General features: G+C 36.0%; 5 protein-coding genes across 5 annotated transcripts; 1 reads left to right on the top strand and 4 right to left on the bottom strand.

Annotated features, from left to right (window-relative positions):
* Positions 1-723: 723 nt before the first annotated feature.
* Positions 724-4,995, bottom strand: dtr (defective transmitter release). Its single transcript, XM_066288870.1, has 8 exons — positions 4,450-4,995; positions 4,131-4,312; positions 3,695-4,068; positions 3,581-3,645; positions 3,435-3,520; positions 3,251-3,385; positions 2,943-3,185; positions 724-2,834 (listed from the first exon to the last, which is right to left on the bottom strand). The coding sequence occupies exons 1-8, from the start codon at positions 4,542-4,544 to the stop codon at positions 1,060-1,062; spliced, it is 2,955 nt and encodes a 984-aa protein (XP_066144967.1). The 5' UTR covers positions 4,545-4,995; the 3' UTR covers positions 724-1,059.
* A 124-nt stretch (positions 4,996-5,119) lies between these two features.
* Positions 5,120-6,276, bottom strand: LOC136342754 (protein takeout-like). Its single transcript, XM_066288873.1, has 5 exons — positions 6,097-6,276; positions 5,949-6,041; positions 5,744-5,894; positions 5,523-5,671; positions 5,120-5,467 (listed from the first exon to the last, which is right to left on the bottom strand). The coding sequence occupies exons 1-5, from the start codon at positions 6,158-6,160 to the stop codon at positions 5,166-5,168; spliced, it is 759 nt and encodes a 252-aa protein (XP_066144970.1). The 5' UTR covers positions 6,161-6,276; the 3' UTR covers positions 5,120-5,165.
* Positions 6,277-9,712: 3,436 nt separating this feature from the next.
* Chpf (Chondroitin polymerizing factor) lies at positions 9,713-13,849 on the top strand. Its single transcript, XM_066288082.1, has 10 exons — positions 9,713-10,352; positions 10,615-10,833; positions 10,945-11,096; positions 11,151-11,303; positions 11,358-11,564; positions 11,649-11,815; positions 12,047-12,261; positions 12,314-12,561; positions 12,627-12,795; positions 12,846-13,849. Exons 1-10 carry the CDS (start codon positions 9,929-9,931, stop codon positions 13,121-13,123), a joined length of 2,232 nt encoding a protein of 743 aa, XP_066144179.1. The 5' UTR covers positions 9,713-9,928; the 3' UTR covers positions 13,124-13,849.
* Positions 13,760-15,845, bottom strand: LOC136342365 (zinc finger protein 557-like). Its single transcript, XM_066288084.1, has 3 exons — positions 15,707-15,845; positions 15,389-15,653; positions 13,760-15,042 (listed from the first exon to the last, which is right to left on the bottom strand). Exons 1-3 carry the CDS (start codon positions 15,830-15,832, stop codon positions 13,961-13,963), a joined length of 1,473 nt encoding a protein of 490 aa, XP_066144181.1. The 5' UTR covers positions 15,833-15,845; the 3' UTR covers positions 13,760-13,960.
* A 637-nt stretch (positions 15,846-16,482) lies between these two features.
* On the bottom strand, positions 16,483-19,068 carry LOC136342364 (glucose dehydrogenase [FAD, quinone]-like). The gene is made up of 8 exons (XM_066288083.1): positions 18,692-19,068; positions 18,504-18,634; positions 18,223-18,450; positions 17,951-18,171; positions 17,463-17,898; positions 17,241-17,410; positions 16,820-17,017; positions 16,483-16,759 (listed from the first exon to the last, which is right to left on the bottom strand). Exons 1-8 carry the CDS (start codon positions 18,861-18,863, stop codon positions 16,483-16,485), a joined length of 1,833 nt encoding a protein of 610 aa, XP_066144180.1. The 5' UTR covers positions 18,864-19,068.
* Positions 19,069-20,325: the final 1,257 nt, after the last annotated feature.

The following is a 20,325-nucleotide window of genomic DNA, read 5'->3' as shown; positions in this document are numbered from 1 at the left end:
GGAAAGCGGAACGAAAGCGTCTCTTATTCAAATATTTGAAACGATCAATGCACATAGGAAGTCAATCTCAACAAGAATTACCAACTGAATCGAAACAGCAGTTTTTTTGATTTGTTTGATATTGCTCCGAATTGGACGGTCCCTGAATTTATAGCACCTATTTGAACTAAGAGTGCTTCTAAAAATATGTAGGACATGTCCCTGACTACAAAGTTTATTCGTACGCAAAATGCTGTTTACGCAATAACCTGCAGTATAAATTTACGGTAAAACCCAAAGGGAATATTTATGAATTTATCCATTCTTCAACAACGGGATCAAAGTTCGTCTTAGTTATTAAACATCCACATCAGCTGCCCATCAAAATTTTACCACAGCGTACTTCGGCAGTGGCTGATAATCTCTAATTATCCATCTCAAGTAATTTGTCTGTTCTGAATTATTGCTAACTACATGGCGGTTCTGAGCTTTGAAGGTAACAGCAATTTACAAAATTGATTATTAATAACTGAGGCTAATGTTTAAGTGTTTAAATATGAGTTTCGTTCTCGCATAATTACCCTTATTTTTGCTCTAATTGATAATCAGATAATTGCGGTTTTACGGGTAAGTCCTCGTGAGACGCACGATATTACAACCTGCTTCGTGTGGCTTGTGAACTTATTAAGAATGCTAAGTATTTGTCTACTCATTTCAATTTTATTAAAATACACGTGTGTCGAGGGTACGGGATTTTTATATTAATTGCACTAATTATGCCATTCGAGTCAAAAAAAAACTCTAGATATATTTTTTGTCGCAGTTAACAGCCGCAATTTCAGTTGAAAAAATGCAGACAGGTAAATTTGATGATGATTCTATTCCGACAGTTTAATATTATTTCAATCACGTTAAATATTCTTCAACTGTGACTTTTCAAAGTGGTTTGGGAATTTTTTTACATTGTCGTTTTTAATGTCCTTGAACGACTATTTAAAGAATATTCTCGATGAACTATGTTCATGCTTTATTAGCAGTGTAATAAAGACACAAATGTCTATTTTAAGCGGCAAGAGATCACTATTTAATATTATTCCTCTCTTGAGCCAGCTGCATCTCCAAGGAGCGTGACACGTTCCTCTTTACAACACAGACAGCTTCTGCTTCTTCCATCGTAGCGTCATCAGCGTCGTCCTCCAAGAGTAAATTCTTGAAAATATTTTTTTCAACTATTTTTTTCCCATCTATCTTCACCAGTTCCTCCTTCTTGTTCAGTCCACTTCTTTTCGCATCTCCTTCTTCCTCTTCAACAATTTTCCTTGAAATCTTCAACTCAGCTAAAAATTGCCTTTCAGCGGGACTATCAACAACTGCCTCCGTCGTACTTTCCCCCCCGTTACTTGCCACTTCAGTCCTTTGAAAAATTAACTCTCCCTCTATATCTTCAGGCAAATACATTCCCATGTCACTGAAATGCTTTTTCAAATATTCATCCCTTATTTTCGCCCCAGGCGTTGTTAACACTTTACTCAGGGAGGTTCTCTTAGGTCTTTCATTTTGCAGCTCTCTAAATTTATCAATAATTTTAATCTCCTTTTCCAGGGTTTCATTATAGTCGTCAATAATATTTTGTCTAGCCAATCGATCCTTCTCCTGAAATTCTTCGAATTTCTTGTTTAACTCGCACATGCCTTTCTTAACTTCAACTATAGCATTGCTGACTACCATAGAATTATCTATTTTTATAATTCTTTCTTCATCCTGCTCCATCTCATTCATAACTCTATCATTGTTTCCATATTCCTGGTGACTTTTAAAGAATTCCAGTGCGTTGTCATCTTTTTCAATTATATCTTTTGGTGGAACTTTTTTAGATTCCGGTTCTTTTTTCTTCTTAGATTGAAGAATCATTTCGTTAACCTCCCTCTTAGACTCGTCATCTTGTTTATTCCACTTGCGGTTGGTGAACTGCAAAGCCATCCTGTTCTGACCAGAAATGTTTATGTTGTAATTGAGTAGCTCTTTGTAACTAACATCTTCAAGTTCTTTGTATTTGCAATTTTCGTCCAAGGGAGATGCTTGAAACTTTTTTTTAGTTTTCACTAAGATGGTAAAGTTACCGTCTGCTGCTTCCATAGAGCTTGCATTTATTGTTTCGCATTTATCAACGTCTAATGCAAATGCACTCTGCCTTTCGATGATCGCTTTTTCTTCATTTTCATTATCACTCCTGCCACTTTCTTCGATTTTACTGTCATCACTGTCCTCGAAATCATCTTCCAAATTTTGATCCCGGTTTATTGTGAAGACGGTCTTTGGTTTTAGTGTCACTGGTTCAGATAATGCAACAGAAAGTTTTCCAATTTGACCCACATGGTCCTTTTTAGTTGCGCTAACATTTTCTTCTGACGCTTTAGCATTTGCGTTCAGCTCTTCACTTCTTTCAATATTATCCACACTGCCATCACCGGTTCGTCCAGTTTGTACTTCTGAACTAATCAGATTCTCCAAATATTCGAATTTATTTGTTTCAAGTTGGGAGCCGTTCTTGGCTTCATGTTTATCCATGAGGTTTTCAACAAATTCTATTGTGAAAGCATTCTGATCCTCTAAGTCTTGAGTCTTAATTCCTCCCTCATTTTCACTACCATTTGAAGCAACTTTTAGGAGGGACAGGTTAAAGTCCCTTTTGGCAATGTCTGGGTTGGTTGTCAATATGACTTCAAGATCTTCACGAGTTGTTACCTTCGTTTCCTCATCAATATCTATAGATTCGTTTTCAACTGGGGCTTGTTTAGTCGTGCAAGGTTGAAATTCGATTTCTTCAACCAAGCGTTTTTGGTTACAAACAGGGGCTGGAATTGAGCAAAAAATTGTTAAGCTAGGGTTCTGATAAATAAGGCGCTATTTCAATACTGATACATGGGCTCGAGAATAGCAGTAAAAAGTCTTCAACGTCTCACCTTTGCATGAAAAATCGAAAATTCTGGTGCGAGAAGCGAAATCATTCTCAGTAATTTTCCGATCCACTATAATGTCATCATCAGAATCAGTATCTGAAGATGCAGAGCTGGTCTCATTTTCTCCACTGCTATCTTCTACTGCTACATTTCGCCTGTAGATTATCTTCCTTTCTTTATCTGAGAGCGGTTCTCCATTATCAGGGCTGTTACACATTGCAGAATTCCTTGCAAACGATGGAACTTCTATTCGCAAATTGTTATAATAGTTTAGATAAATATACCAGATGTTTCACTACGATTGCAATTACCCAAGTTGGGGTGAGACAAACTTCCGGCCTCGCTTTCAGAGTCTCCCACTGATGTACAGAAACCACTGTCTAGGATCTGAGCATTGTCCTGAGCCGTACGTTCTATGCCTTTTGCGTCCCTCATTTTGATGAGAGCTACACAAAGATTGCGTGAAATCATATAAGAAAAATAGTACATTGTTACCGTTAACACTGTACATTATCTTTTGCCTTTCCCTATCAATCCAACGTTTTCTTTCTGCGTGTTCTTCTGTTATGCCACCTCTTTGCCTATATGCAAAATGAATGGCCTTAGTTTAAATTTGAAAAAAATGGGTCAAGATCACACACCAGGCCTCTGCACATGCCCTTTCCCTCGGGAACACTGGACGATCATCCAAATATTGAAGATTGGCCTAAAAACTCTAAACTCAAACGAAGTCCCAATCCAACGAAATGACTTACACAAGCAAGAATCAATGTCTTCCTATAAGCCGGTATCTTCCTGATTACAGGGTTGCCCATCAAATTCAGAACCCTTAACCCAGGCATCCCTCCCAATGTCTGGACTATTAAAGGGTCATCAATGTGGTTGTTGGCTAAATCGAGCACCGAGAGCTCTAACAGCTTCTCCAAATGCTCAAAATCCTCAAGGCTTTCCACGTAGTTGTTGGCGATGTTGAGAGTGTGTAGACTCTTCAAGCAATCCAAATTCTCGATTGTCTTTAGTTGGTTGTGAGAAATGTTGAGGGTGTCCAATATAGGACAGTTTTCCAGGTTTTCTATCTTCTTTATGAGGTTGTAGTGCAGGAAGAGGCTTCTTAGAGCTTGCTGGTGGTCTAGGAGATGGTGTGTTGGTGAGAATACCTACCAAGATTTTTGGGTTTAATTAGTTACTTGCCTAGACCACTTATTTCTTTTAAGCCGTTATTTTCCAACCACAGGCACTTTAGTCCAGTATATTCTCCCAGATTTTCGATAAAGGAAAAACCTTTGAAATGGAGATAAAGGACGTCATTTAAATGCGGAGTTTGATAAAGGCGATTTTCCTTGCAGTGGTTCTTAAGGAATTCTTTGGTCATCCTAGAAGAAGAGGATGTCTGTAGGTGTCGCCTAGATGAGTTTTCTGACTAGATAATTGATGTGTTAATAATCAAAAGTTGTGCAGTAGTTTTTTCTCTGTGCCTCATATTTAGTTCCTACATACGATTTTTCCATACCTTGGTCCTTTAAAAATGCCCAGAGGATTATTTTCAATGCTGCTTCCTACGATTTCGGGTATTAAAGGTATTTCAGTAAACAGTGTATCCGACATCTTTTTGCCGTATCAAATATTGATCAATCATATTCAGCAGCCTAATAGATACATCCATTACTATGGTAACACCTCATTCCAATTTACCTCCGCAAATATTACAGTTTCTATGAAAACGTGAGATATAAATTAGCCTTAACAGGTATTTAACACGTAAGTGAATTGATGAAGGCCACTAATAATTGATATAGTTTAACGCGCGAACCAAACGGGTGAGTTCAGAGAGTTAAGATTATCAATCGTCCATTAATTCACGAGTTAGTCACAATATTTCTCTATCATGTCTCTTTGGGATATTGGTCATAGTTTTCGAAGAAAATCTAATTTTGTATATAATAAATAGAATAATTTATGATTATCATATTATTCTTCTTTGAAAGAAAAGTTTTTGAAAAAACGCATCTTGCAATTCATGAGAACATTGTTGAACAAAAATTCAAATGCCATGACAGTGACAGGACCGTGAGATAAAGCAGAAAGACGGATGACAAATCCTGCGTTGTGCATTAAAGCAAAAACAACTAATCATTAAAATTGACCATTAAGACCGATTTTTGCAAGCATTAACCAACAAATAATCAGGTGACGGGAAACTTTATTTTACAATTACAAAACTGAAACTCAGACCCCAAAGAGCTCTTCTTCGGGGAACTTTGTGAGTATGTTATTGGCCGCATCCTTATGCAATTTTGATAGCATCTGCTCAAATCCACTCTTCACATCTTGGAATATCTCCAACGAGTTCTCATTCACGATTTTACCAACTTCCTTGGAAATTTGTTCGTTGCCTGGAATTATGTTGGGAAAATCGAAATGGCAATTATCAGCTTTCATGTTAATGGTGTATCTCGTTAGCCTCAAATATGTTTTCCCTTTTTTGGTGTAAGTTTCGCATTGTGCCGAGTGTTGGTTTCTAAGATTTACTAAAAACATCTCATTTGCCGAAAACAAATTCGGTATTATTATCGAATTGCGTACTTAATGTGACGTTGCATTTTCCATGTCCATTAATTGGGAACAAGAGTATTTGGCCGGTTAACTTATAGTTTGCCTCCATTCGGGATATAGGGGTGTAGATTTCCATTTTCCATTCACATGCGCTTTTCCCAGGGATACCAAAGTTTAAACTAAAAATAAGAAGCTGCTTTGGGTAGTTCATAGAAATGGAGGATTCGCACGTTGCACAGGCACCTACTCACTTAAATTTTGTAACCTCGGAATTGGTGAATCCATGCATGTAAATATGTTCATATTGCTGACTGAGTTTCACTGATTTCTTGGGATCGGCGACTAGTTCCAGCTTTTCCACGTAGAATGGCTCAATTATGGGAAACCCCAGCTCTTTGTTACCTGATTAAAAAAGTTTTGGCTACCACTTTTTTTTATCAGAAAATTTGGAATTACCATCTTTTAAAAATTTTAAAGTGCTTCCTATGCTCTTCTTCATACATTCTTCAAAGTTTGGATCCGATTTTAAGCATACTTTGATTTCAGGTGCTGCAATCAAAATCGTATTTCTGCAACAATAAGAATCAGGCGATGCAATACTTACGTAAATGTACAGCTACACAAACACCAAAAATTACTATCACAAGGCACTGATATTTAAGAAACATTTCATTTATATGTTAAAGATGGTTCTTTACACATGAACAAGATACAGTGGACAATGAAATATTTTATATGCGTCAGAGTTTTACTGTTTTTTTACTAATTGCACATTGATCTACACGTTCGGTCAAGAGAACTAATAAGTGTTACATTGATAGGCAGTGGCGTAAATTACTCACCTTTTCAAGAGCAAGGTTTTTGAGAATAAATGATCTTAAACTATTTGATTATAGTGTAAAGTTACCCAACATCCATATTGAATACGTCAAGAAAAAAATCCTAATAATTACAGAAAAGTCTAAATTTACAACTTTTTACCAGCAGGTAACATTCATATATTTTTTAAATAATTTATCCATATTCAGGCAGAATTGTCCTTTTGAAACGTGTATGGGTTCAGTCTTAAACGAATAAGTCACACCAGCATACATAATTTTGATAATTGGTATACTGGGTAATTTTATGGTAATAATATAATTGGAAGAATTTAACTGCGTACAAGCAAAACATGCTATCAATATAGAGTTAAATTAATTTTCACGAAATTTAACAGTTTTGTAGGAATATTGATGCGTCGTATGTAGGTACTACTTGAGTTTAGAACGAGTAGTGTCTAAAACTTTCTTACAATAGCTGTTAAGCACTCACCACTCTTCATTTGATATTTTTTAATTTTCAAGCTTTTAAGTGGACGATATCTATATTTAATGAGATTCCTAACTACATTTGTGTGGATTTCCTAGCACGCACATAAGGGAACTATTCCAGATATTTCCCATCGCGTAGGTTTAATATTTTCATTCATTGAAAAATACATCTAGCCAATCATTAATCAATGAAGATATACACAATAATGACTTCTGTCCGTTTGAAAACAATATCTTTTACCTAACGAGACGCTACTAAGGTACAGGGTTTTAGCATGATTTTGTTAATATCTTTTTTAATTTCTGAGATACTGAGCTGACATTTGACATCTCGGTTTCTTTTGAGAGCTTACACCATTATTGGACATGCCCAATGGTCATGAGGATCTATAGGGTAAATTTTTTCTATGGTCAAGCCGAATTTTCCCCACAAATATATATTTTTTTTTTTGGGAGGAGGGAGTAATGGGGTGATGACCATTTTATATTAGAATGAGCTAAACGGTTATTCTCTAGAGTTTGTCCGTATTAACTAATACCCTGTTTATGCATATGCATATGTATATAGGTAAATCTTATTTACGGGTGCGTATTTAAGAATAAACAATAAATCTGCATTTCTTAGAGTTACTGTTCCTATCGCCTTTTAACATCTCTCTGACAAACGCTTACCATTTCTGGATTGAATTTACCTAAAATTCTAATTAGAATTAGTGAATGATCCTTTTTTCCCCACAACGAATCCCTGATGGTGTTACCAGCTATGTAAATTGGCGTTTTTGACGGTTTCGCGCTTTCCAATTTGCATCGTTTCTGCATTTTTCCGAATTTCCTCTAATTCGCGTTTCTGAATTGTGTCTAATGAAAACCGGCCCCAGTGCAAGCTTCGTAGTACAAATCGTGAAATTTACAGCATTATTTGTTAGATAACAGTAGCGCAAGGGAATTGCCTTTGACGAGACTATAAACACTAGTAAAGTTCCCTCATCAAAGGGAAATCACTGGAAATTGAAATTGCTAAAATGAACTAATGTAGCTCTTACGCGAATGAATTTTAAAGTTGCAGTGGTGATCGGTTGTATATCGAAAACGACTGGAACGAAATAAAAGCAGAAAAGTCGTTTTTAAGAGGTCCCCGCCAGAAAAAGCGGGAAATAATTTTCAAATTTTTATCACTAAGGATAGCAGCTGCATAACAAATTTCTAAAATTTCACATCAAATATACGAGGCGTTCCACGCTCAACTGGTTGTAAATATTTGATTCTTCAAAGTCATCACTAGAAAGATAAACATTATACTACAAACAATGCATATAATTTTACAATTATTCCTTTTTCAGATGTTAAGCATTTTAATACCTTCAGAATGATTCAGAAGAAGTAAAAATTGAGAAGTCGGCAACCAGAGGTTGATCTCCGCAGATACATTTCCCGTACAAATTCTCATAATTTAATGTTTTTATTAACTCTTGAATCACTGGCTTTACAAAAAAAAAGTCGAGACTAATTTTATTTTGCAATAACTTGCTTTAATTGACATATATTGGCGAGGTAATTAGCCTAGGGCTACCTCTAGTCATTATGATGTTACTCCGACAGCATCCTATGATATCTTTGACGGGGCATTTGTACCAAAGAATAACATTATTACATCATATTTCTGCCCGGGTAAGTATCTATACTTATCCAAAAATCAGCAATTAGAGGCTGACACATTCTGAATCGCAAGATAAATACCACTATGCAAATCAAGGAATAAAAGTTCAAGAACGCACCTGAATTCGCAAAATCGTTTTAGCGAATACCATACATTATTTATAAGCCGTTATAGAAGCTTACCAAAATTATTAAACCAAAAAATCCCTTATTCTTTTATGTACGTTATTGATTTCAACTGTGAGAAATCCAAATTAGATAGTAAAATTCTTTCGCTTTTTAACGCAATGTAGAGTTGATAATATAAAAAAAAAAACATATTGATTATTATGTTTTGCTGCAATGGACTAAGAACGTAAGTATCACACATCTTAGTACCCGCATTTTTAGTTCTGATTGGTTCCTGGTCTGTGGAGCTAGCCCCACCCTAAACAGAAGTCCGCATTGATTGTCCAATTATATTACACGATGGTCAGAATAAACTGTGAATCGATATAGTACTGCGGTCATACGAAGGTTTTCATCTTGGTCTTCGCTCAGGGAGTGGATAAATAACCATATACCTCCACTAACCCCTTCCCCCTCCCCCTCCCCTGGCTGTCAGTTGTAAATGCAGCTGAGCCAACAGTTTATTAAATACGTTTAAAACATATATGTGCGAATTAATTAATATTCAAAAAGATGTATAAATGGGCTTGGGCCGGCTATCGGCACATTCTGGCAACTGTGACTAGTGTAGAAACAGAATCGTGCTCTGGGATGCACCGATAATTCGTTTCTCCTGTTGGAAATTCCTGATAGTAATGCCAGCAAAATAGCTTTCACTGAAACGGCGAAACGAAAGCAGAGCATCTATTTTTATGAAAATGATCTTAAACCTTAACGTTTTGACTGTCTCATAGATGGCTCTACTATAATATAAGAAGTCGGTGACTTTTTGTCTTTAGTAGTTCATGATTACGTTATATGGGATATGACAGGCAAATGATTGCTCGTTCAGCATACTTAAGACAATGGTTCTAGCATATTACTCAATTATAGTTCATTTAATTTAAATGCAATTTACACGTATCATTTGTTTCGTATTTTGAGATTTTACCAAATATATGTAACCAACTTTACAAAACAATTGAAGAGGTCGAGTTTTTTGTGTTTAGTATAAGACCGTGTTAACGAGCAGTAGCCACCTAAATAGTTTTATCTCTCTCTTAACTAGGCACTTCAAAGTGAAGCAAACGATAACGTCACGTTCAATCAATGTCAGTTTTAAAAATACGTGACATGGCACCAAACTCTCGTGTTTATATAAATAATTTTTTATTTTAAAATTATCTATTTTAACATAAATGATACATTTTTATGTGTTTTTAACATATATTTAATAATATTTAATATTTTCTACAAATTATGTTTCTCTCCAAACAAGTCACTTATAAATATCTCTAACATTTGCCCAACCTCCTCAGCACCATGTTAAAACTAAGTAGGAAGTTCATTTCTGAAAACATTTACCTTTTCCTGGGTATTTTAATAGGCCTCTACATATCCTCATTCATAAATCCTAGTCTAGACATATCGTGCGACACAAGTGAAAATCCATTTAAAGTGAACAGTAAACTTGCTCAAGAAATCATCAATAGCTCAATTAACAAACTCGAGCCACGAATTTTACCTGAAAAACCTAAAGGTGAAACCAAATCACACTTTGTAAGGCCTAGGTATTACTCAACAGAATTGGGAATAAAGGAGAAATTGTTTGTGGGGATTTTTACCTCCGAAGACAAAGTTAACACCCAGGCTGTCCATATAAATAAGACTATCGGGCATGTAGTGGATAAAATTAAGTTTTTTATTACTGCTCAATATAAGGTTAAGACCAAATTTAATCTCACTGGTAAGCCCATATAATAGTTACCCCAAACAAATGCCTTGTGCCTATAACTTTTTTGCAATTGCTGTTATGTTTACATTTCTGGAATGTAGTTTTAAATCATAAATTTAGCTTAGAAATTTCGTTTCAAAGAAGTAATGAACAAAAAAATTACAAGCACAAAAGACACTTGTTTGTGACACCTAGTATTGAGAGTTTGTATTTGGTGCTTTTTTTAAAATTAGATCTGGCCCTAGTTGTAGCCAACAAAATAAATTTCTTTCAGGGTTAGTAGGATTTACAGATGCAAGAAGTAAATACCGACCTTTTCAAGTCATTAAATATGTGGCAGATACATTTGCAAATGACTATGACTATTACTTTTTTGCCAATGATTATACATTTATAAACGCCCACAGACTGAGAGAAATTGTGGACAAAATTAGTATTAGTATGGACGTATTTTTAGGGACACCAGTAATAGACAGCAGCTACTGTAATTTGGGTGCGTTGTAATTAGAAGAATTAAAGATTTTTCATATTTTGGAATTTAAATTGATTTATAATGTATTTCTGTTTAAATTTTTATGTACTACCTGAAAACGATAATTTGTAGATGCAGGGATTATAATAAGCAACTCTGTGCTAATGGCAGCTCGAAACCATTTAGAATGGTGTATCATGAATGCCGTGTCGGATGATTATAGTGAGAATCTTGGGCGCTGTGTTCATCATAGTTTAGGCTTATCTTGCCAAACTTCCGTTCAGGTTTACTCAAAGGGCCAGGTCTCTGTGCTGCCCAGCTAAAATTCTTCATTTTAGGGACAAAGTGCACTTTCCTATAAATTAAAGCACTTTGATGTGGCGCAGTATTTAAAAAAGCTGAGCACAGATTCTGAGTTTAACAACGCCGTCACTGTGCGCCCAGTGATTGCTAATGATGACTTTTTCAGGCTCAATGCTTATTTCCTTAAAGTACAAAGTATTTTTTGGTTTAGTAATTTGTTTTAATATATTTATTACTTTTAGCAACGCTTGGAAACTTACAACAAACAAATATCTCAATTATCTAAAACCTTAACCCAGTCATGGCCCCCTGGGCAAAGGTCTGGCGCTATACCGGCAACTCGCTTTGACATGCCTCGTCAGAACTATTTTAATTTGAGCCACGTTTTCTTTCCCGATGATTTTACCGTAATTCGTCAACATTCCGAGCCTGAGCTCCAAGATATACAGGTATTAATAACTGATTATGTATTTACATAATCAACTATTATGCAAGATCTTGCCATTACTATATAAAAAATGTTATTATTGTAGAACATCTTAAAGCAAGTGATAGCTCAAGTGGAAGATCAATATCCCAAGGCCTATGAGTTCAGACGACTAGTTAATGGTTACAAATCATTTGATCTGAGCCGGGGGCTTGACTATACATTTGACTTGGGATTTCGCGATTTGAGTAATGGCAAGGAAGTAGTAAAAAGGTTATTGCTCTTTGTACTTTATATATATTTTTAAGAACTCTTACATTTTCATTATGCATTCATCTAGTTTTATTTAAATCTTCAAATCATCTCTATTTCTCATTATACATCTTTGTTCCCAATTCATCTCATATTCATGAATCCTTAATCATTTAAAACATTGTACAATTGCACACCTCCTTACTGATAAACAAAAAGGAATTGCTAATATGACCTCAACGTTTTTTTAAGGTTTGAGGTCTGTAAACCTCTCGGAAACGTAGAATTTGTTCCTGCTCCCTATGTAACCGAAAACAGTCGAGTATCTATTGTCTTACCAGTGCAAGAAACTGAAGTACTTCAAGTTCTCAATTTCCTATCGGGCTATGATGCCTCTATAATGGAAAAGAAAGAAAAAACTTTTCTGCTCCTCGTCTTGTTATATCAATACAACAGTCAGAGCCAGGGTTAGTTTAAATAGTATTACCAAATGAAAGATAGAAGGGAGGAGATTTTTAGGGTCTGAGGATGCTTTTGCTACTCTGAAAAGTTTTGTCAAAGTTGCCACTGGTCGGCATAGTAGTGATGATGTTAAAATAGGGTGGCTCTCCATCAGGCTTCCTGAAAGTAAAATCACACTGAAGATTGAAAACAATAAAGCCTTGAATTTTGCAGTAGTGGATTTGGCTTTGAAGAAGTTAGGATTGGATAGTTTAACCTTGGTTTTAGACGTTTGGGCTAATATTACCGTAGATTTTTTGAACAGGGTTGGTCCCATTTCATATTAACTTGCTACTTTTTTGCTAATGAGGTGTATGTGCTTTAATTAAAGGTGCGAATGAATACCATAGAGAATTATCAAATTTACTCGCCCATCCCATTCAGACAATACAATCCTCAAATCTCACAAGTATTGCAGCTAGAGGTGACTAAAATGGCCGGTCATTTTGATCGGGAAGATTACAAGTATATCGCCTTTTATGGGAGGGATTATGTGGCTGGTAAGTTTTCTTAACTTATTTTAGCTTCATCATAAAAAGCAATATTCTAGCTCGCAAAAAGATTCAAAAAACTATCCCCCTAATAAGAGTGGACAATGATATACCTAAACTATTAACGCAAGAAGCAAAAGGTAAAGGAAACCTTTTTAAAATGTTTCTCCTTAGCGGTGGCGATTTGCACTGCATGAGGGCGACCGAAATGAATTTGAAGGTGCTTCACCATTACGATCAGACTGGAGGAAATAGAGTGAATAAATTTTATGGGAACGAAGCTCAACTTGCTAAATTACTTTTGACTAAACAGGAATCTATTCCTAAATTGCTGTGATACACCATGTCAGTAACAGAATATATTAAAGTTAATGGAAAATGAAAGTAACAGTGCCTTAAGATATGAATTTTCTTGTTGGACCTACTTTGTTCAATTTGTGTATTTAATGGTTAGGTAAAAACTAAAAAGAGACAACTACAATAACGGTAATTGTGTTTATTAAATGCAAATTTTAAAAGGAGAAACTTTTGATTCGGAAAGAAGTTGTTTCTGATTGTTTTCCATTAATAAATAAGGTGTCCAAGGATATTCTCATATATCCTGCGACATTTTTGACACTATATTTTTTGTATGACTGCAGGAACTATAAAAAATTAAATTCTGTTGGACGATTTGCCTCTATAATTTTTCTCTTTTTAAGCTTATTCAATAAATAGAACAATTTAAAGTTGATGAACTATTATATTATTTAAAAGAATTGGACTTGTAAGTGTCGTTTTTCATCTCATTGGTCCATGTAATTTTACTCTAAAGCCTATTTATTTTATCTTCCTCATATACAGGGTGTGCCAATAAAGCTCTCACAATTGATTTTTTAAATTTGAACACCAACATAACTTACTGAAGTTTGTACATCTATCAATTGAAATTTGTATTGAACTCGAGCAGAGATTTCAGTTTACAATAGGTATCTAATAAAAATCAATTGTTTATTAGTTTAATGTAATGTAAAAAATATTTTATATAAATCAAATATTTGGTAATAAATTCCTATTAAATAAATATGTACGTTACACTTAAGAATACAACTAAATTACTGAAACTCAATTTTTCTGATGCAAAATCCACTTCCAGAAATTCCTCTTTGCATTGACTAATTGTGAGGACGATCTTTTATGTGAAATTATTGGAAATCACCGACTCTAAATACTTAATATTCCCATCCTCATCCAAATGCTCACTATGTTCCTTCTTCATATGATTTTTCCTATAATAGGTATCGCTAAACTTCTTTTCACAATAATCACATTTATACGGTTTTTCTCCCGTGTGCGTCAGCAAATGCCTCTGCAGTTTATTGTTAAAGGTGAATCTTCTAGGACACAACACGCACAAAAACCTCTTTTCCAGTTTCGGAGCTTTCCACGTGCCCAGATCGTGGATTATCTTTAGGTGTTTGTTCAAGCCCTCCTTATTTTTGTACTCTTTATCTTCACATAAATGACATTTAAAGTTTTTCTGGTTTGAGTGACTTAATATGTGCTTGGTAACTTCCGATTTGTTAAAGAACTTTTTGCCGCAAATGTGGCAAGGATGGTCTTTGACCCCAGTGTGTCTCTTCATATGCAAAGCCAAAGAACTGTTAATGGGAAACCGTCTTTCGCATAAAACGCAAATATATTTCCAGTCTTGAGGTTGAGTATGCTTCACTATTTTATGAGTTCTCAAGATACTAGTGGTGTTAAACCTTTTTTGGCACACATTGCACTCATACTCCTTCTTGTTCAAGTGTATTTTATTGTGATGGAATAAATCCCCAGAACAGACAAACCCTTTCCCACAAGTACTACAAATATAGGGTTTTTCATTATTGTGATTTCTTTTGTGTACTAAAAGGCTGTGTGAAGTGGTAAAACTGGCTTCACATAGTTTGCATTTATAAGGCTTTTCAAAAGTGTGCTTTGACCTTATATGGGCAGACCAATGTTGGTGTCTGTTGAACTGTTTGCCACAATATTCACAAGTGTATGAATCTGGTTTTTTTGATTTTTTAGCTCTGGATTTCCGAAGTTTTGGTTTTTCATCTTCATCACTAGAATAGATATCTTCATTTTGGAAATAATTACTATAGTGGTCAATCTCTTCAGCTTCTTCTTTAAGGTTTCCTTCCTTCTTTATTGTCAGATTTGAGTGTTCATGAAGATTAATGTTTTCTTCCTTGGAGAGAACTTCAGAGTCTGCAGGTGGGTCAGAGTCTGAAATAATATGTGATTTGTGAGTTGTTTAACTGACCAAAATTACTGCACAAAACCAAGGAAACTTGGAGTGATGTCTTTTTATTATATATATATATTAAGGCCAAGAGTAATTTCAGTTGAATTTTTAGTGACTTTTCACAGGAGACTCTGTTTGACCAATATGCAGAACTATGTAAACTTTAAAAGACCTTTATGGGGCAACTCTATACAAAAGACCACAAATTTATAAGTTCTTTTAAACAGTAAAAAATATAAGATTGCTTATATTAAGGCAAGCCTGCACATTTTAATGCTTTTCTGAAAAATCTATGAAAAATTGAATGTTTTGAATATGTGAAGTTACCTATATCTTTTTTTCTGTCATCACTGGCTAAGTGAGTTCTTGTGATATGACTTTTTAGGAATCGCTTCTTCTTAAACACCTTTTTACAAGTAAAACAAGTAAACGATTCATTATCTATTTGGTTCTTTTGTGGCTCAGACTCCTGCAGCTGCAGGTTTCCTCTTCTTAACTTGTAACTTTTCCTGCATAGGTGAATAAATTTATAAACTACATCTAAGTTTATGAGGCAGCTGTTGCAGAGGCTTAAACTATTATCTTCCCATTCCTACAAAAATTTAGAGCAAATAAGATTATGTCTATAAACAGATGTCTTCTTACTTGTGTGGGGTCACAGAGAGCCAACTTTTCACTGTATTTGACTCCGTCCGTGTCCTGCTCCGTGGCAGATTCGAAATCTGAGGTTTCTTTGAGGCAAATACAGCAGAAATTTGTCGTTTTGTTCATTTTTTAATTCATCTTTTTGTTATTTTATTGTTTAATAATAAACAAATACAAGCAAAAACAAACTTTGGCTTTGATTGGTAATTGACATTTGTGATTGGAATGACAAGTGACAAGAGACAGAAAAATGGGGGTTGATGATCTTTGAGCTGGTGTTCATATGAAAAAGCCGAATTTCCGGACAAATTAATTCAAAGACTTATTTCTTTGTCTACTTAGCCAAAATTTGACTTAAATAGGTATAATTACATTTTATTAATATTTCAATTAAAACTAATAAATTTCTAATACATACAAAAACTAGTTTCGTAAGGTTCTTTAATCCACTAATAGATGGTGTCATACACAATGTATACCAGGTCCGTTTCAATAATGCTTATAAATGAACGAAACACTTAACTTACCAGCGTGATTTGAAAGTGAGCTGGATGCAAACGAAAAATCTGACTAGAGTGACGTAATCATAGATTGAGATTTTCCAATCCCTATAATAATATTTCCATACCAATAATTTTTTTAAACTTAACTTAATAACTGCATATAAACCCTATTAATATAAAATGGTCTACCCCCCGGAAAAAACCGAAATACCTGCATCATAAGTTGCAATTTGTTCTTTTCAGTGCCCAAAACCAATTTATTATAGTGCAATTTCATTTACGGTCTATTCTATTCAAATAATCTTCTTTTATGAACCGAGCCCCCCTTTCGGCAACCATGATAATGGTTGCCTGAGGATTGGCCGAGGGTAGGTCGGGGAAAACAGAGGCGTCCGCTATCCTTATATTATTAATACCGTGTAGTTGAAGCCTCTGGTCGACGCACGCTTCTGGATTCGATCTTAGGCCCATTTTACATGAACTTCCTTGGTGATTTTCATGACCTGTTTCGAACTTCACTGCACAAGCCCAAAATTCGTCAGAGTCCCATCTAAAATAGGAATTTCGCTGTTTTGTCCATTTATTTTTTTATTTAAAAGACTAAACTTGCCTATGCAGTTCTGCACATGATCCATAAGACCGTTTTTCCAATTTCAGACCATACTTATACTGCAGTATGGTGGTATTTACTAGGTTTTGCACGATCCTTATTCCTGCAATCAGGCCATTGACATCCTGCTCATGCGTAAGATAATTAGCCACTATTTTTGGAGGTGCGAAAGGGTCCTTGGAGTGTAAACCTATGTATCTACAAAAGTACTTTTTGTAACGGGTTCATTCAAAAAATTCCTCCCGAAGAGTGCCTTGAAATAAATTCAGTTTGTTGCATGTGTATATCGCAGCTAAGTTCGTTTGTAAATAATGAATTAAGTTACGACATACTAGTCATGTTTCCAAATCGTTTTAGAGCACTTTTGACTTGAGGAATTTTTTAATACCTGCCTTAATGCACTGAAGATATTGGTACGTACCCTCTGCTTTTAGTATGAAGATAAGTAGGAAAAATTGATATTTGTTCTGTGACGTTAGACTGTTCATCCAAACTTAATCCTGACGAACACTTGGCGGTAAACCCCTCAAAATAAAGTTGAATATCCGGATTTTCAGGAACACTGTACTTTGAGTGTATTCGAGCAGTAGTCTGGGACAAACTATTTTATTTATGTAAACTTTACACCTTTACTGGATCATACTTGCGCTAATCCAGTAGAACTCATGGGCCCACTTTGATCATGCACATACTGGTAAAGACTCCTCATGTTCAACACGTCCTTCTTAGGCGTGTCTAAGTTATAGATCAGTTGAAAAGACACATGATTTTGCACTCCTTTTCCTACAGCGGGTAAGTCATGAACTTGTTTAATACCTACAGATTCTAGCATCTCTTTGCCACCAATTCCAGAGAGAAGCAACACCTGAGGTGTTTGAACGGCTCCAGCACATATTATCACTTCTTTCCCAACCTTGACCGAATAAGTCGTGTTGTTGTAAATAAGTTCCACTGCCGAAGCACGTTTCTCTTGGTCGATGACTATTTTCGTTGCAGTAGTGTTAAGCATCACATGCAGATGTGGGTTATTTCTCTGAGGGCGTATGAAGGCTTTAGCCATGCTCAGACGAACACCACCCCTGAACGTTGATGGATTATTTACTGAAGAATATTGAGTAACTCTATTAATACCTGCTGTTCATTTGGGGTACTCCAAATCCATTGAAATTAAAACCGTTCAAGTCTGTGCTAATATTGTAGCCGATTTGTTCGCCAGCTTTCAATATGTCCCATGCCATTGGTGGTTGGTAAGGATACCTCTCTATACTCACTGGACCTTTAGTTCCATGAAATTTAGCGTCTATTAATTGCGAATCTCTATTGTCTTCATACGACTTAAAATCCGGTAGAATCTATTTTGGCTTTGTGTTAGCAAGTCGTACACCATGATACAAGTTTCTAACCTCATCATAGCTCCAGCCATTATTTCCAGCATCCACCCATCTTTTATAGTCATTGAAGGTTCCCCTTAAGAACATCATTCCATTGATAACTCCAGTCCCTCCCAGCACTTTTCCTCTGGGCCAGGAACAACGCTTGCCTTCGAAACCTTGGCACCCAACTGGTTCAGCCTCAGTACTAAAGTTCCAATTAATTGGAGAGTTCATGTAGTTGGTAAAAAATGAAGGAACCTAGGAGCACTTAAAATGTATCATAGTATTAGGAGTCTTATGGGGTGTTTAACCTGGCTGCCCACTGGTTCATCATCTCCTGCTTCTAACAGTAAAATTTTCCAATGCTTGACTTCAGCGAGTCTTCCTGCAATTGTAGAACCTGCGGTGCCCGCTCCGATGACAACGAAGTCGTACTCAGAGTCTGCAGTGACATTAAAGCTTTAAAGCGTTTGTTTGGCTGGCTTGCAAAAGCTATTACCTGGCACTTTCTTAGGAGTAATCCTTCCTTGCGTGTCTGACACCTCACAGGTATCCCTCAATAATGAGTCAACTAGGGACATAAACAGTAAAACCGTGGTTCCACCATTGCAGGTGTTTCCCACACTGAAACCATAACTAAGTGAGCTATTGCCACATTGTGCGGTAAACATATTGACAAATTTAAGTATAAACTATGTTGCATGAAAAACGTTTATATAGGGAAAAAATTCATTCTTGAAGTTGCCAGACACTAAAACAGATAAGGTGTTTAGTAGTATTCCTGCGATACAATCATTATCGCACAGATTGTCGCAAGTTATGGTAATAAGGCATTTTTGTAGTAACTTAGAAGTAATTAGGAAAGCTTCTTGAGGACACACACGTGTAGACGTTCATAATGTATACATTTTCAGGGAGATAATGTGATTTATGAATTCATTTAGATGGTTGTGAAATGCTTTAAAACTACGTATTTTAAAAAATGCGTGCTCATGTTATGTTTAAGAAATTATGGTAGAAATTAGCATTGCGCCTTGTCCATTGTTGTTCGTGGGTAAATACTGCGATGGGAAAGAAGTCGGAGGAAATTTTGAAATAAACCATTAAGTTATTTAATGCTTAGGTAAACAAACTGATTCTTCCTTCTCCCTAGAGCGGCCTAACCTGAATATGGTTGGGGGTCAAAGACCTGCCCGCACCTCCACATGGTGAGCCCTGGATACCTTTTCCCGAGTACTGGATTCGCCCTTTTTTTTTTATAAAGGTCAAGGAGAATCTTTAAGCAGACGTTGGGGGCTTGGCACTCGGCGATCTTATTTGCCCCCTTTGTGTCGGGTTAACGTTCCAATCCAGGATACGCTGACTGACAAAACTCCCTCTCCTCTCTTTACCGTTGTTCCCCCCGGAACCACCGCAAGGCATTACTTCGGGGACTGGATTCGCACCTGGAATCAGGGGAACCAACCCCGGAGGAACGAGAGAGGTAACTGACGCGGAAGACCGAATGATGAATGTGGAATGGATGAAACTGTGTAATGCCTAGGTACCCAAAGAAATCGCACGTGTTGTTGGTTCTTTGAAGAAGTGATTTACCACGTGTTGCAGATGATCCCTCTTGCGCATATATCAACACTGTGCGAAAGAGCTGTACGTATCCAGATATATCTGCCAAGATCTTCTGGAAAGCCATTTTTATGAAAATCAAAAGATTATCTAGTGTCCTGGCCGCGGTTCGATTTCAAACTTTCTATAGGAGTTATCTTGTTGGCAAACTTATCAGAAGTTGATATGACGGCGCTAAGGGCCAATTTATAAAAATCCTGGTCAATTTACCAACGATATGTATATTTCTCACAGAAGTGACGAATTTCAAGCAAGGCGTTGGGCGGATGTTACGAAACATATCTTCTTGGTAAGGTGGCAAGGCTTAGTGGGTCTAAGGGCCAATATATCAAACTCTTGGTAAATTTACCAACAGGATAATTTCTATAGAAACGACAGTTTCAAAGGAGAGTACTGTTGATCCACTTGCAAGGAAATTATCTTGATTACCCGGACATTAATATATTGCTCTTTACTTGAGTTGCGGTGGGCGCTCTTAAATGATTTAGAACCAAATTATTAAATGGCTGG

The sequence above is a fragment of the Euwallacea fornicatus genome, chromosome 12 (assembly GCF_040115645.1).
Source record: "Euwallacea fornicatus isolate EFF26 chromosome 12, ASM4011564v1, whole genome shotgun sequence".
NCBI lineage: Eukaryota > Metazoa > Arthropoda > Insecta > Coleoptera > Curculionidae > Euwallacea > Euwallacea fornicatus.
Note: the sequence above shows the minus strand (reverse complement) of the source record. Positions and strands in the feature narration are given on the sequence as shown.